At 36.8% G+C, this 16,766-nt stretch overlaps 1 protein-coding gene across 1 annotated transcript in view; it reads right to left on the bottom strand.

Moving 5' to 3' along the window:
- The window catches only part of NAV3 (neuron navigator 3), a 253,471-nt gene that overhangs the window by 23,329 nt on the left and 213,376 nt on the right, over positions 1-16,766 (bottom strand). Inside the window, exons 22-27 of the mRNA XM_017804448.1 lie at positions 14,684-14,761; positions 6,786-6,869; positions 5,085-5,196; positions 3,657-3,778; positions 2,996-3,016; positions 1,655-1,827 (exon numbers count right to left, since the gene is read on the bottom strand). Coding sequence (XP_017659937.1) covers positions 1,655-1,827; positions 2,996-3,016; positions 3,657-3,778; positions 5,085-5,196; positions 6,786-6,869; positions 14,684-14,761 — 590 coding nt within the window. The remainder of the gene's footprint in view (positions 1-1,654; positions 1,828-2,995; positions 3,017-3,656; positions 3,779-5,084; positions 5,197-6,785; positions 6,870-14,683; positions 14,762-16,766) is intronic.

The following is a 16,766-nucleotide window of genomic DNA, read 5'->3' as shown; positions in this document are numbered from 1 at the left end:
TTAAATTATGGAATGAAAAACCAAGTTTTCCAAATCAAGTTACATTATCAGTATAACAGACAAAGAAATTAATCTAAATAAATAAATTTTATGCAATGTCTCTGTTATCCTGTGTAGGAAGGTCACAATAATAAAAAAATGTGATAATATGACCAGACAGATCACTATTTAAAAATATTGTGGAGGAAGAACTAGAAGGCCGTGAACCGGACAAAATTTAGGAATTTAAGGCTCAGAGACCAAACAGGCATGGAAATAGCTTGGGTTGAAAGACTAGATGTGTGGTTTTGCCCTTGATAAATTCTGGGAACACTAGCACATCTAGAGAGCAAGTCAAAGAGACAGATAGAAAAAAGCAGGGTTAGTGGAAAGGAGACAGGATAAGGTTGTGAGATTAGATCTATGAATCATGAGTAATTAATTTTGCAGAATAAAAGTGTTTTGTTTAAGTTCAGCCATTTTCTAGTAATGCTTTTACTTTTCACTATTAGGGTGACTTTTAAATTGATAATAAGTCAAACATTAGGGTCCCGAACACGTAGAAATCCTCTTCCCAAAACACACATATACCTGAAACCATAAAAATATGAGTTTCCTATAAAATAATTGAACAAAACTACAGAGATCTAGATGAGTTCTTTCTTTCTAGCCTGCACACAATCTAAGAAAAGGAAAATGTTTGTTCTGAAGAGGTTTATTTTGTGGCAATATTTGCTGTCAAACTCCTAAACCTAGTATATAAAAATCATTCAAGTCTATAAAAACTTAATCATAAAAGGCACATAACCTGACACAGAGTAATTCTATTATAAAGCTCAGTAATCAGTCACAGGACTAGAATTCCCTGAATGCCTTAAGGAAGAGTAATTGTGACCTGATTATTCTCAATTAGGACAAGGAAAGTAAGGCTGGCATCAGTAGTATGCATTTTTTTGAAAAGAGGTTAATTTCCCCAAATTAGAAATAGTTATGATCTTAGCAGAATGAAAAAAAATAGCAGAAGAATACAGATGAGAGCTGCAAACTCTGTAAGAAGATATATCAGATATTCAAAAAATAGCGAAGAAATGAGACAGCTATTGATTGATGACTTGTTTCCAGACCTGAAACATTAAGGGTGGTAATTTGAATAAAACATAAAAGTATAATCCCACAAAAAATCCAAACTGCTAAAAGAGAGGAAATAGATTAAAAATTATATACATTACTAGCTACAAAGTAGATAAAGTAATAACAGGAGGGATGAGTATAGTGTAAAAATTCATAGCTACCTGGAAAAAAAAGAAGATATTTTTTGTATGTCATTTAAAAAGGAAACTTTACTAAGGCCTTTACTAAGTGGATATGAAAAAGTTGGTCCCAGGAGAGCACAACAAAAACTTTCACAAATGCATCTGGAAAGAAGTTTGTACAGCAAGGTGATTTGGGGTAGAGTCTGTGAAAGGAGGAGAAAACGACCTGGTAAAGAACTACTGGAGGAGTAGTGTGTAAATGGTGTGAAGCTCACAAGAAATCTGGCAAATGGATGGACCTCAAGATTAAAAATTCACAGCTGCTGGCAATGGTTTCTGGACTGCAAATTGCCACACTGGAGGGGGTCTGTTTCACAGCTCATGCCCTTTGGGAAGAAGGGTTTATCTAGAGAGACACTTACGCAGATGCTGACTGGGATGGTTTCATTGACGTTGCCCCACACTCTCCTGAGTTGTGGGGCAATTTAGGTGAGGAAGGAAGAGAGGAGTCTGTCAGCTCTTCTATGTCCGAATGTGAGGAAGGAGGTTTGGTGGACTTTTTCTTTCCAAAGGCCTGTTTGAAAGAGCTTCTTAGCTGGAAAACAAACACAGAGCAAGGTAATTTTCCTCATCACAGCACTTTGTGTGCAGCTCATCTTTTGAAAAGTTAGTTTGCAGATGCCATCCTAGCCACTGCCTGAGGTCAGTATGCAGAAGCAAGGTATTAACATATGAAACACAGTATCTCTAGAAACATGATACAGTGCTTTGTTTTGACTTTATTAATCCAGCAGAGTGCAAAAGTAATGCTATGGAAAAAGTGCAGGATCGAGTGGTATGACTGTGGAGTAGGGGTGCTCATTTAAAGCCATTAAGCCCTGGTGGAATCCCATTCTCATGGCATTCCCTTCAAGGGGTGGCTTTAAATAACCACTTTGCATACAGGTACAGGTAGAACCTGCTGTTACTAAACGTGGAAATCAAAAGACAAGTCCAATTTACTGGGTTTGCCAATTTACTTTCACCATTAAAACTTTGAATGGCCAAGCTATGCAAATGCTATGGTTTGGATTGCAAGCGAGAGGATTTAAGCTGGGACATGAGGTTTGCTCTGTTGTACTACTGAAAAGAATGTTAGCTGAAAGGTATATACTATTTGTTGCAGTTTCCTTTAGAGTGGTAAGATCTCTGAACATACAAGCATTGCCTTTTCCCTCTAGAAGCTCTTATCCAGTATTGAAAAGGGACAGAATAGCCAAAGAGCCATTTATTTCAAGAGCCAAGATGACAACAGTTTTGTGTGCAGTGAATTTTAAGTAGCCCATTCATTGATACCTTTACCTAAGTAAAAAAGTTGCTCATCTTAGGAAAAATGTGGGGTTTGTTTTTTATTTTCAGAAAGTTGTTTTGATCAAAATTGTATAGAACTCAATGACCAACTGATTCCTTTATAAAAAATGAGGTATTCAAACACGTCATTTTCATGGTATAATTGGAAAGTGGGGAGTGTGACCACTGAACATAATGAGAAACAAGTCCTTTCCAGCTCATGATATCTAATAAGAAAGAAATGGGTTTTGGCTACATTCTCCCTTTCTATAGCCTAAACTTTGAGATTAAAATGAATAGAGACAAACTGAGAAGATATACAGGATAATCTGTTTTAGAAGGTATAAAAGCCTGCTGCCAAAATAAATAGCAATCATGCCAAGATAGGGGTTTTTTTATAGATGCATGCCAACTTTTCCATGGTTTATATTCACCTCACTTCCTTTAGAGTTCACCTTGCAGAAACATGAAAGAGTGTGGAATTACAAATCAAGGGATTGAAGGCTTATCAGTATTTTAAAACAAATGTTTATGCAGGTAATATTTTTAAAACAACAAAAACGTATTTTCTGATTGTTTAAAGTGTTTGATTAAACCTTTAGCACTATGTGGTATTTGTATGTTCCAGTTAAGAAGCATCTTAATTTCTTTAAAAACTCTGTACTACTTTTAAATGAGAATTTTTACAGATGTCAACTCCCTCCATGGCTGCGTAACATATTTGAGTCAAGCCTTTGAATCAAATTACAACTGAAGAAAAATCAAACAGGGTTTCAATGTGGCCCAGAGATGGTTTTGGTCAGAACACCTATTTTAAGGTTGTTAGTTTTTGAGCTTTTTAGCAGTTGTTGTGTTCTTGTTTTTTGTGGGTTTGTTTGTTTTGTTTTTAATTACCTTGACTTATGCAAATAAATCTGGGCTGATATTCAACAATTTTTAGTTTGCTGGTAGTGTCACAGTATGGCTGCATATGAATTGCTTTATATCGATCTGATCCCACAGGAATATTGTAGATGAAATGTACTGTCATGTTACTCAGACACTAGTAAATGACATAATAGCTAAAAGATAGTTTTAAACCTGCTATGTACTTACCCAGTTTTTCTTTTTCTTTTTCTTGGAATCAGCATCATTACCACTGCCAATGCTTGAATGACTTGTAGCACTGTTGATACTGGAAACACTTTCTGAAGAATGTTGCCGCCTTATACGTAAATCTAAAGAAAAGAAATTACTTTGAAATCCATCTGTTTCTGTTTCAACATAATAATAATTTTTATATTTATGTAGCATCTTCCTCCTCAAAGGGAGTCTAAATGAACATAAATGGCATTGATGCTTGTAGTGGCTCAGATTCAAGTTATTGCTGCCTGTGAGAAACCACATAGGGATAAATGGGGATGGGTACAACTAGTCTAACACTTGAGAGATTCTCCAGACTGGGGTGTTACTGCCCTGAAGGCAATGACCCTGCACACCAATATATGCACACATAACCTCATATCTGAACAGTGTCTGTTACAGATGGATTACTTGACTTATTATTGTCACATGTACTACATTTCTGAGGAGTATAGGCACTATTTGACTTGTAGCAGCACTAATCAGTGTTCAGATGTTACCTTCTAATATACCATGATGGAAATAAACAGGTAGGAGTTCATTAAAAATAAATGAAACAAAATAACCAAGAAGTGGATAATATTAGAAATGGTTAGCGAGGCTTTTGAGTTTCAATTTCTTAAAAGACTTGGATAACTATATCTTAATCACTGGAAAATATTCTTGCAGAACCTGTCTACTAATATCAAGTAAAATTACTTTTTGGATTATTTTCTACTTCCTAGAAGTTAGCTTTGCTATACTCAAGTCATGCAGTGAAATGACCTTAAGGCAAACATCTAAATAATGAACTCTCTAAAGAAAGATCAATGACACTTTAAAAAATGAATACTGTGATTATTTTTCTTCTTCAAGTAATTCCTTTGCTGTTGCTTATCAACAGGCACTTCTGAAGTATATATTTATCATGTGATAGCTGCCTAACTGCAACGACAAAATAATTCAACATCTGGAATTTAAAATGCCTGCTTTCCTGCACTGATTCAGCACTTTGCAAAGGAGCTGAGCTGTTTTCAGTTCATCTCTTAACAATGAGATCACCAGTTTACAAAGCTACAAGTTTCATTGGATTTCCAAGCTATAAACATGTTACACCATAAGATTTCACTAGTGTCTTGAGTGTATTTCAGTACACAACTGCAGCGACATGGTTAACTCTTGACATCCAGCAATCTATTCCTTGCCACCCAGTTCTAAGATGATAAAGCTCCAGGAACTTTGGCAGACAGAAAGCTTCTGCAAGGTTCCAGCTCTGGAAATACCACAAGTATGCCTACCATTCACTGCAGAATGTGCTTGCCCTTGCAAGAGTCCTCAAACAACAGAAAAAATAGTGACTTAACTTTTTTTTTTCACCTGAGGAGAAATTCTTTATTTATTTTAACAGTGAGAAAACCATACCTTTGTGGGTATGATCAGGACCATTCAAGGCTCCTTGAATAGCAGCTTGTGCAGCAGAATTCTGGGCTTTCAGCATTTCAATGGTTTCCCTCAGCTCTATAAGTTCAGACTCCTGTGGGGAGAGCAAAGAGAGCTCAAAATATATATCAAAAGAAAAATGTTTGTCTAAGTTTAAAAAAAAAATTACAAGTGTGGTTGAACTAAAGTTCATAGGAGTGCTTGGGTGAACATAAGGGCAACAACTAAATAGAATGCATACTTTTTCTCCAAAGATATCTTTTAAGAAGAACACATTTTTACTAGAGACTAATCTAAAAGGGTCTCAATTGAGTATTCGATATAAAATTAAGAGAAATCCAACAGTGTTACTACAAAAGACAATAAAACCATTTGAATAACATCCTTTAGTATATAAGGCTACTGTTTAATCGGTGAATCTCAACCTGAATCTGTGTATTTTTCAAAAGATGTAACTTGTTTAATACTAATTCAATTTAAAAGCCCCTGTTTAATAGCAACTGTCCTGTGAGTTGAAGCGAAATTACTCCATTTGAGTGCAGGAAGTTCTGTATTAGAATGCACAGTTGATTTTTATTAAAAAATAACTTTTATTACTACTTTTATTACTTCCATGTCTGTCCAGCCTGTACTTATGTAATGAGGGTTAAAGGAATTTAAACTCAACAGCATAGAAAAGAAATGAAGGAAAAGAACATGTTCTAAATCTTTTGGGAAAGAAACTTGGAAATGATCAGTTTCAATGTCACCACTTAACCTCTTCTGGAAAGAAAACCCTCTTAGGGAGATTGTAAAACAGTCAAAAGCTTTGGTTCTAAGAAGTTTCCATTGAGTTTTGGTGGTGTTGGTTTTTTGGTGTTTTTTTTTTTTTTTCCCTATGATGAGAAAAAAGCAAGCAATACAAATATTTGCTATCCAGTTCATAATGTGTCTCACCACATTTCATCTGTTGGTGCTCAAGCAGACTGTGAAACCTTATTTTTGTAGACAGTTACACTGACTCCAGTGGTGACTAACAGCTCACTGATAAACTGTTTCTTTCACAGTTTGGCTCAATGAAGTCTTTCTGTTTATAGGATATTTTTCAAAATGAATAAGGCTAGAAAGATGCAATCCTAGAAAGTACTAAGCAGCCTCTTAATCCTGAGCGTGGTACAAAGGTGTACATTAAATTTACTGCCTATCAGGTTTAGATTTTTTCCCCCATTAGCCAAAACACAGATAAACCCAAAATTGTTTACTCATGAATAGGATGCCTAACTCGCATTAACTCCCTGAATGGAGTTATTTTTCTCTACTTAAAAGTTCTTTCCTTCCTGTAATTCTATCATTCTGACAATGCTGGCAGGCTGGAAAGAAGCACTACAGCAGCTTATGATCAGTCTTTGTTACGGGATCTTTCAGTACGGAGTAAACCTAGAGTTGCATATGTTTTAATTAAAGCCTGGAAATGAAAGATTTTATCTTCAAACTATTCTATGACATTGTCTGTGTAAACCTAATGCTGCACAGTTTAATTCTCCTGGACTTTTACGAAGATTAGACTGTAACAACTATTAAAGAAAGATGTGTCTGCATTATTGTCACAGATGTCCCTGTTTTCTTTCAGTGTTTTTTAAACAAAACTCTAATATAATTTGCTGACTATTTTCCACATTAAAGCATCTGCTTTGGTAAACTTACCTTTTGTTCAGCTGTCATTGTTAGACTTTGCAATCGCCCTGTCATATTTCCCAAGCTTTTTTCGAAAGCTGCTACTAGATGAGCCTGTGAAAGAAAAACAGCATTTGTCATGACAGTAGGACAATTTTCCCAGATCTATTTGATTTTTAAAAATATGTTTTTCCTCCAAGCACATCTTCTCCATCTCTTTTATATTAGTTTTAAACTCAGACTGAACTAACTTGGAGAGATGAATCAGCCAAGTGAGCCCAGTGTTCCTCAGGCTTCTTTAGCTCCCAATGAGATTAACTCAGGTATCTCTGCCTGGAACAGAATTATGGATTTAATGCCCTGCTTTGAGTTTACTGATATATTGGCCAAAAGGAGTCTGCTCCCAAATAGAAGTCGAGGAGCAATTATTTTCAATTACTGGACATTTCAAAATGGGAATTCAAGTACTTTATCTTGAAAGGTAAATTTTACCTTCACAAATAAAACTCTCCAGAGAAATCCTGAGTCTCAAACAAAAAATATCACAGTTAGTTTTATAAAAGGTCATTGCTTAGTCTATTAATCTTATATTGATTATAATCTCTGTGTGTTGTGTATATAAAAGTAATGAAAAACTTAAGTAAAACAAATGTAACATTTATTATGTGTGCAAGTGTATATATAAAAGACAATCCTGAAAACTGGATGTTCTACTTCTCAATAAGAAAAGCAATAAAGTTGAAACAGATCAAAAGATTTAAAAAAATTAAAGCTGCTTTTCTTTGTTTCAAACAGCCAGCATCCTACACAAGCAAAATTTATACAAGGAATACATCAACTCTTCATTGTTTCTAACTGACATCAAGCTTTATAGGCAAAGAAGGGCAAGTGGTCATAAAGAAACCAACAATCTAAGCCAGCTTGTAATGCCAAGGGAAAGTAAAGATTTAATTTTCATGAAATTCCATAAAATTCCATTCATTTGTCTTACAACATCAAATATTAAAAGCAGAAAGAAATACTTATTTTCTCTTTGCCATCTCAAAAGTGGTAACAGGCAAAGTTTTCAAACTTGGCACTTGGAAATATAACTCAAACCTAATATATTTATATGCAGAAATGGATTAACTGAGCTTCCTCATACACAGTGCCTGGCAAATTTTTCAGTTGCAGATTTGCGTGCTTGTACAAACATAGTTTAAATTGTTTAAGTGTGCGTAGTTGTACTGAATCTGAGGTATAATCGGGAAAAGACATGGCCCAAAAATTATTTTTTTCTGCATTTGAGGAGAAAGGAAAGAGTTTCTTGCCACCTTGCTCTGTATATTATCCCTCAAATAGAAAAAAAACCTAACATATATATAATAGTGGCCTACTTCTGCTTCTCCCCTTCAGAGCTATTAACTGATAAGTGGCTTTTATGTTTTGTAAACAATTTTAGAATGCTATAAACATTTTAGTATCTTGAAAGTTCCTTATTTTATTCTATTAAATTTATGAAAAGTTTCCTCCTTGTAAACTATATTATTTGTAAATTATGTATTTAGTTACTTATGGTTATAGTGGTCAATCCACTTGCTTTCTGCATCTGCAGGGATGCCTTAGGGATAATTCTTTTGGTAAAGGATTAACTTTTTATAAACATGAGACTAGATTCATATGCAATTTCTTACGGATTAATTAGTAAATTGTGTATTTTAACATTTATAACTTAGGTTATATTCTTGAAGTTACAATTTTAGATAAAATGAACCTGGAATATGCATCAAATGCGCCTCCGAAACCATTGATCGATACTACATCCTTTGACTGATTTTACTATTCTGTTCCTCTGAGAAGATAATAGTAACTAGTTTCTAAACTTCCTTTTCACTTTAATAATTAGCTGCATATAAAAAATATCTAGACTAATCTATGGTGGTTTATTTCCAAAGATGATGACCACTGACCCAGAACACATTTAGAGACAAAGTAGATTAACTACTAAAGAATAAGAGCCAAATATCTCTTCATTACATGTGTTTAATAGGAAACTAATGGAGCTCACTGTTCCCTACCTCATAAGAAAATCTATAGCTTGGCTGATGGCCCTTGGTTTTGCTTTACCATGAGAATTACAGTGGGGACCAAAAGCTTGCAAAGAGGAACAATTTGTTTAATTATGCATTGCTTTTGTCCATTTCTCACAATTAGACTGTAATAACCAGTGTTCTTTGGTACCAAACTATGCATATTTGTGCAAAGTATTTTCCTTATTTCACAGCTACAACTTCATCCAATATTGTACATGAATAAATCACAAGGAACTTATAGGAAAAATTAAGTACTAGAAAGCATCATTAAAAATGCCATCAAAGGTCACCGAAACTGCTAAGTTATTCTGACAGCCTTTAGAGAAAGACAGCCATGTCATGACTATGGGTTCTTACTAAAATTCAGACTGTGACAGAGTATATTACCTTCTTTAAGTATCATAGTGAATTTTTTGCATCATAAATGTAATTGGATCAGGATGATGGATTCCTCCAAATTCATTTGAGAAAAAGACTATCATGTCCTTATTTACTTATAATAAAGAAACATAATTCAAAGTCCCATCAACCAAAGACTATTCAAGAAAGAAACTTTCATTGCATTGTTCATTACTTTAAATGTTTATTACAACAGAATACTATTCTATGAAACACAAAGTATTAATTTTCCCCCAAAGAAATACTACACAACAAAATAAGAAAAGTTAGTTTGAAAAAGACTAGATTATCATTATATTTATATGTGTATTGAAGTATGCATAAAACATGTATATGTATATATTCCTATTCGAGGTCAGGCTTTGCATTTAAACATCTGAATGCAAAATATTTCAGAAAACAATTAAAGCAAATAGAACGAAGTACCTGTGTCTTTAATAATACTCACCAAAAATTAAAAATTCTAACTAGAAACCTACTTTACACTTACAAATATGGTCATTTATTTTCATTGCATTGCTAATCTCCAGTTTCTGGGGATTATTTAATTTATCTAAAAAGTTCTATTCTTGTATTCTCATAAAAATATTTAGGAATTTATATATATATATATAAAGTTACAGTCAGTCTCTCACACCTTAGAAATCTCTGTGTTAGGTTCAGTAGTTTCATTCATGGAGCACATACATCATTGGAATACCTCAAAAAGTAGCCTGAATACTGAATTTACTTTAAATAATGCTCATTCTAAAATAAAAATATGTCTTCAAAATTCAATGCAGTATTTGCACTTGGAAATAAATATCCTGGAATTAGAATTAAGTAAGTGGGTATTACTGGAAGTATGCCTACAGCAAAATATATCCATCACTAACATGATATACATATTAGATACATAGATGATGCATGATGTACACATATGAATTAATTTTGACTTCTATTAACATGTGAAATTCCCATTAGAAATAGTCAAAGCAATGTATGCACAGGGAATGACTTCAGTGCTAAGATGACAGATTTGATTTTAGACATTTCCTTCTTAGTAAATGATCCTAGCCAGGCAAACCCCAAACACCTCAGCTCTTAGGCTTACAGCCTATTGTGAATGTGACATTGGCATACGAAACATCTATCTTCTGACACACTTTATGATTTGACCTGGAGTGTTCAGATTTATAAAACAAAAGTAAATAAATAAAGTTCCTCCCACCTGACATGGCTGAATGAAAGGAAGTGTGAAAGGCCAGAAGGGATCGAGCTGATTGCAAGCAGCAACTGTACATCTGGTAACCTTTTCTGTTTGCTGCCTGCTATTATCTTGTTGCTTGGCTGTAGGATAGTGGTTCAGAGCTGGCCAAACAAGAGTATTAGCCGGCGAATCCCTTCCACTTTCTACCGGCATCCTGGTTCTACTACAGTTTGTAAGCATGCAGCCTTCAGCTTTATACAGTACAAAGCACTGATCAAAGTCCCTCTGAACAGGCTGGTTCAGGCTGCTCGCTGGAATTTGAGCCCTTGTCAGTCATGTAGAAAGTCTGCTGGTTGGACACTTTCTGCTCTGAAAACAGGCCCTTCCTTAATTAGTACAGAGATTTGCCCTTCAGCCACACTGAGACAGGCACCAGGGATAAAGCCAGAATCTCAGATAAAATCTGTAAATTAAGCATCCAAACAACAGCTGTGTCCTGTTTGAATTTAATCATATGCAGGCAAAACACTTTGGGGTTAATCAAATGAAATAAACTGCTGAAAACAAGCATAGCACTTGAGTCCAGCCAACAAAACCTGAACAATAAATGAAACCAAATAATAAAAATTCTGGCAGACTTTCCAAAAATGCCTGAGAAATGCTGTAACTTCCAAATGACAGACTTTAGTATAAAATAATATATTAAGCAAAGGCTTGATGAAATAGGTAAAATTTCAATCTGCCGGTCTTTTAATGACATGTACTAACATGTACTAACGCAAAATGAGAGCCTTAGTACTATTATCAATTTATTGATTTGATTTCTTCTCTGAGAATAAATTCCAGATTTTGTCATTAGGACTATTTCTCCTTAAAAATGCAGGGACTGGTGAAGTATGTCTCAGACCAGACGATAAATAATAAATGAATACATGCAAGGAAAGCATTTCTAAGGCAGTACAAGTTCATGAAAATCAGAGGCCCATCTGGGTTTTTCATGTTTGCCAAATTAAATCAATATTTGTTAATTACTCTCATAGTTTTTTATGAAAAGTATACAATTACTGGCATTTAAATATCAATTCTGTAATTACAGTTAATGGACAAACTGCTTTACTGTCTGCAGAGTAAAGTGAGAAATGGTACCAAGAGCCTGAATTATCACCTGGAACAGACACTGAACACAAGCCCACCACAGGAAAACAATTTAATTTTACTGATGTAACACCTCTGTTCAGAATCATGGAATGGTTTAGATTGAGAGGGACTTTAATGATCATTTAGTCCAACCCCTGGCTGTAGGCAGACATGTCTTTTACTAGATCAGGGACTTGCTGGAATCAAGATAACTCTTCATCACTCTCTACAACTACCTGAAAGGAGGTTGTAGCCAGATGGGGGTTGGCCTCTTCTCCCAGGCAACCAGCCGTAGGACAAGATGGCACCATCTTAAGCTCTGCCAAGGGAGGTTTAGGTTGGATATTGGAAGAAATTTTTTGCAGGGAGAGTAATCAGACATTGGAATGGGCTGCCCAGGGAGGTGGTGGATTCACCGCTGTAGTGGGTTGACCCTGGCCAGATATCAGGTACCCACTAAAGCCGCTCTCTCACTCTCCCTCTGCAACTGGACAGAGGAGAGAGAAAAAAAACAGCTAAGAATTCATGAGTCGCGATAAGAGCTGGGAAAGGTCAGTGACTGATTACCTTCATGGGCAAAACAAGAGTCAAAGTGGGGATAGTACTTATATTGATTACTAACAGGATAAGAACCAAAGAGTGAGAAATAAAACAGTCTTAAAAAACACCTTCCCCCCACCCCTCCTTCCTTCCATGTTCTCCCTCCTCCCCCCCAGCGGTGCAGGGGGACAGGGAATGGGGGTTACGGTCAGTTGTTGTTTCTGCCACTGCTCAGGGAGAGGAGTCCTTCCCCTGCTCCCAGAGGGTCCCTCCCATGGGAGATAGTCCTTAATGGACCTCTCCAGTGTGAGTCCATCCCTCAGGTAGCAGTTCTTCCCAAACTGCTGTCCCATGGGTCACTCCTCCATGGGGTGCAGTCCTTCATGAATGAGCTGTACCGACATGGATCCCCCACAGGTGCCACGAGTCCTACCCGGGAAAAACCTGCTCCAGTGTGGGCTTCCCTCTCCACGGGCCGCAGGTCTCTGGTAGGACCCTGCTCCATCCTGGGCCTCCCGTGGGGGTCACACCTTCTTTCATGCATCCACCTGCTCCAGTATGGGCTCCTCCATGGGCTGCAGGTGGGTCTCTGCACCCCAATGGTGCTCCATGGGCTGCAGGGGCACAGCTGCTTCACCATGGTCTGCACCATGGTCCTGGAGCACCTCCTGCCCCTCCTTCTGCACTGACCTTGGTGTCTATACTGTTATTCCCATGTTCTCACTCTGCTCTTCCCTGGCTGGAATTTCTTCTGCGCAACAATCTTCTGTTCTTAAATATGTTGTCACAGAGGCGTTACTGTCACTCCTAATTGGCTCGGCCTTGGCCAGTGGCAGGAAGTCCATCCTGGAGCCGGTTGGCATTGGCTCCACTGAACAGGGGAAGCTTCTAGCAGCTCCTAACAGAAGCCACCCCCCGCTACCAAAACCCAGCCACAGAAACCCACTACAACCGTCTCTGGAGGTTTTTAAGATGAGACTGGATGTGGCACTTAGTGCCATGGTCTAGTAACTATGGTGGGTTGGACTTGATGATCTCAGAGGTCTTTTCCAACCCGGTTGGTTCTATGATTCCTCTGGGCAACACCAGGGAACTCAGAGTGGAGATGGGAAAGTCTGTGACTGTGCAGTGTCACAAGCCCAGCCCACCTCCCTGTGCTCCTCACTTCCATGCAGAGCTGCTGCACCCCTGCACTCTTGGTGGAAAGAAAAGCGCCCTGCAGAGAGCAACAGCCTCATTAGTAAACACAACTACCTGAGGCATACTGACTGTCTTAGCTCTTCTGACCTCTCAGTGTTGGTTTTGGTTTGTTGCTCTCAGGATGGGTGAATGAAGAACTGCCCAACCTGGCAAAGATGAAGGTCAATGTCTAAAATACATGAATTAAGGAACTCTGTACCCATTAGATATGCTGGCTATTCTAGCTATACATTCTCAAATGAATAACCCAACTGAAAATCCAGATTTTGAATTTACAAACATCACAATGTCCCATATAATCTGCTTCACTAGTTCATTCTCAGTACTCAGAAGAGTCTGGCAATGTACACTGCTACAGATGTACAAATACCCACAGATGTTCTGCAGCCACCTGAACAGAGAAAGAAGTGCTAAGCATAGCTCTTTCACGTTTTCATGTGTGGCAGTCTTAAGAACACCAGCAGCTTCCACAAAGCTGGAGATTATTTTCTCACAATATGAACACAGTGCTACTTCATCAACTGAAATAATTTCTTTAAAATTATGGTGGTATTCATAGATCTAAACACTCAGGACACCAACATTTCAAAGAAATGCACTCTATGGGTTGCCCAACACATCAGGAAACTGCTTTCTTGAACTGCAAAATGATGATCTCTTACAACTGCATCTCAGCTTTCCTTGGCAGCAGTAACTATAATTATATCCTGATTTGCATTTAAAAATCAATATGACAGATTGTTCAGTAACTATCCAGTAACTTCACCTGAAACCACAGTAACCAGACAGGATTGTAGCTCTCATTCCGTGTGGGGTGTTATTTTCAGATAACGTGTTCAATAACTCATATTACCAGTATATGGCAATTGGAAGGAACACCAGGGAATATCTCTGTGAAATAGCCCAGTTTTTATTAGTCATATATTAGCACTGCTGTTGCAGCATGTGAATTCTAGATACACTTGTATACTGTGCTTCCCTTCACACCTGTCTGCATTTTGTGGACTTTATCTCTGTGAAATGGAACTCTAATGAATTTTATCAGAATATGCAAATCATGTCCCTTATTTGGTTGTGTCTCCTTACTTTTGACCTTTTTTTATAGTTGATTCTGAGAAAAGAGTGAAACTTAACAGGAAAGGACTGTTGTCACACCCAAAGTGTGGAACCTCTCCTTTCCATTTCCACTACCATTTTCCACTTCTTTTAGAAACGGATTTCTTCTCCTGGAAGCTGGGGCAACATAAACATTTAATGAAGTAATTAATTCAAAAACCACCAAAATAAACAGATAGTAAGAGTCTCGCAGACTACATGTTGAGTAACAGCTATTAGCCAGTCTGATACTGGGTTCTTTGATACTGTTTATGATCACAAGCAAAACTACTCACATTTGCTGAAAGTTGAGAAGTAAGTGTAGCAACTTTCTCTTGTGATGCAACCAACTCTCTCCGCAGTTTCTGAATTTGCTAGAAAAACAACAGACTGCTGTCAGTATTTCAGCAATTTCCTTTTGTTGTGGTTATTTTGGAACGTTTTCTTAAGAGATCACAAATAAGTTTACAGCATCTTAGTTTCTCATTTTAGTCTCCAAAATATCCAAAAAAACAAAATACTAAAGTTGATTCTTAGTGTTGCTCCAACTACTTTTTTGTAGTTAACCAGTGTATGAGCTAGGATTTCAGTTAAGGGAGCACATATGGGCAAATGCTTAATCACCTCATATGTACAATCCTCTGTTTGCAAGTGAAATGTCATGCTTTTTTACCCAATCCCATAAGTTCCAAACATATCTTTCCTTCAATCAAGGAGAGCAACCCTGGATGTGGCTTGAGATTTTGAAACATGAATGCATTTGGGTGAGGTTCACTGTGCCTGACTGTAGACATGATGCAACTAACATACCTTAAATGTCTACATTAGACTAAGATAAAGTGACAAAAAGTACTACCCCACTGCCTGGCATGAAGAAGGCTTTGATGGCTACCTCAGACACAGATTTTTGCTTTGTGGATGTCTAAAATTAGGTGAGGTAAAGTAGTATTTTTTTTCTTTAACACAATGCTTCCTACAGTCCCTGCAAATCAAACATGCAGTCTCTTTAAACCTTATATAGTATTCAAAAACTTGCTTGACAACTTACAAAAATAAATGTCACTTTAAATGTGTTTGTTGACATGAAAATAAACTTAGTTCAAGATTCCTGTATCCTTTAATGAAAAACAGAATCCTTAAGAGATTTACATTACATTCTGTTTACATTGCAGCTGGGATAGATATCTAGCATGAAGCTTGCATACCATTTTAAGCTCTTTTAACCCTATTTGAGATGTTACTGGGACTTCTGGGCATTGTACTGAACTTAAGCACAGCATGGGATTCACTCTGAAAACCGTTTCGTATTCAGACATAAAAGAAATTATTCCAGACTAGAGAAGCAAAATGTGTGAAGCTAGCCTAGGAAAGGGAACATATAACAGCCACTACTAAAGATTATTGCAGTGCTTTAGTTTTATGACTCCCATGAAAACCAACAAGGAATTAAAGCTAGTATTGTGTACTTCCACAATACAAAAATAGCTAGGTCATTTACACTGGCTCAGTGCAAAAGAGACAGATTATTGAGCTGTTCTCCATCCTGGGCTGACTCTTTTCTTTTTCCAAGTTTTCGGTTTTCAAGTGCAATTATTTGATGTTCCTACTTAAGCTACACTTTCATCATATTCCTGTAGCTACACAGAGGTAGGTCTCATGAAGTGCTGTTCAATATCTCCTGTAAGAGCATCACAAGAAGACTCAGATACTGAAAAAACATCATGTTGAAACACACAAGAAAGAAATGTTGTTTCACCTCTGTATACAGGCATATATAGAGGGCAATAAAATAAGAAATTGTAATTTATGCTATTGAGCTATGGTATGCCTCTTTAGCTTCTTTGTTTTAATTTTAAAAGAAGTGAGCTTAGATAATTCAGATAGAAATTATATTGAAATATACTGCACCAAGGAGGAAGAATATGTTTATTTGTTCAACTTCCTCAAAGTATCTTGAAATATCTAGAACAGTAAAAATAGGAGCAGCAAAAATGCATGAGTTGGAAGGCATGTAGCTCTGTGAAGTGGAAGTGCACCCCTTGGTGCTGTATTTTGTTGCTGTTACTCCTTGGTGCCCTTTTAATACAACCAGGACTTCATTTTGAGAAAGGCTGTAATTGTATCCAGCTGCTGACTCAGGCTTGTCACCCATTCTTATACACTGTGAGGAGAAAGAAGCTATTTTCCATGTCAAATTTGATTTATATCTGAAATCAATCTGCATTGCTCTGAAATCCATCAAAGTGGTCACTTTCAGAAATTTAATACAATGCAAAATGTAAGAGAGAGAAGTTCAAAGCAATCATTTGAAGTATTTTTCTCCCAAAAGGCAACACATTACCTTGAATTGCACAGTCCTTAAGATCCAGCACAGAATGG

Source organism: Lepidothrix coronata, unplaced genomic scaffold (assembly GCF_001604755.1).
Source record: "Lepidothrix coronata isolate B3197 unplaced genomic scaffold, Lepidothrix_coronata-1.0 Scaffold9, whole genome shotgun sequence".
Taxonomy (NCBI): Eukaryota; Metazoa; Chordata; class Aves; order Passeriformes; family Pipridae; genus Lepidothrix; species Lepidothrix coronata.
This window is presented reverse-complemented; position numbering and strand designations above follow the sequence as displayed.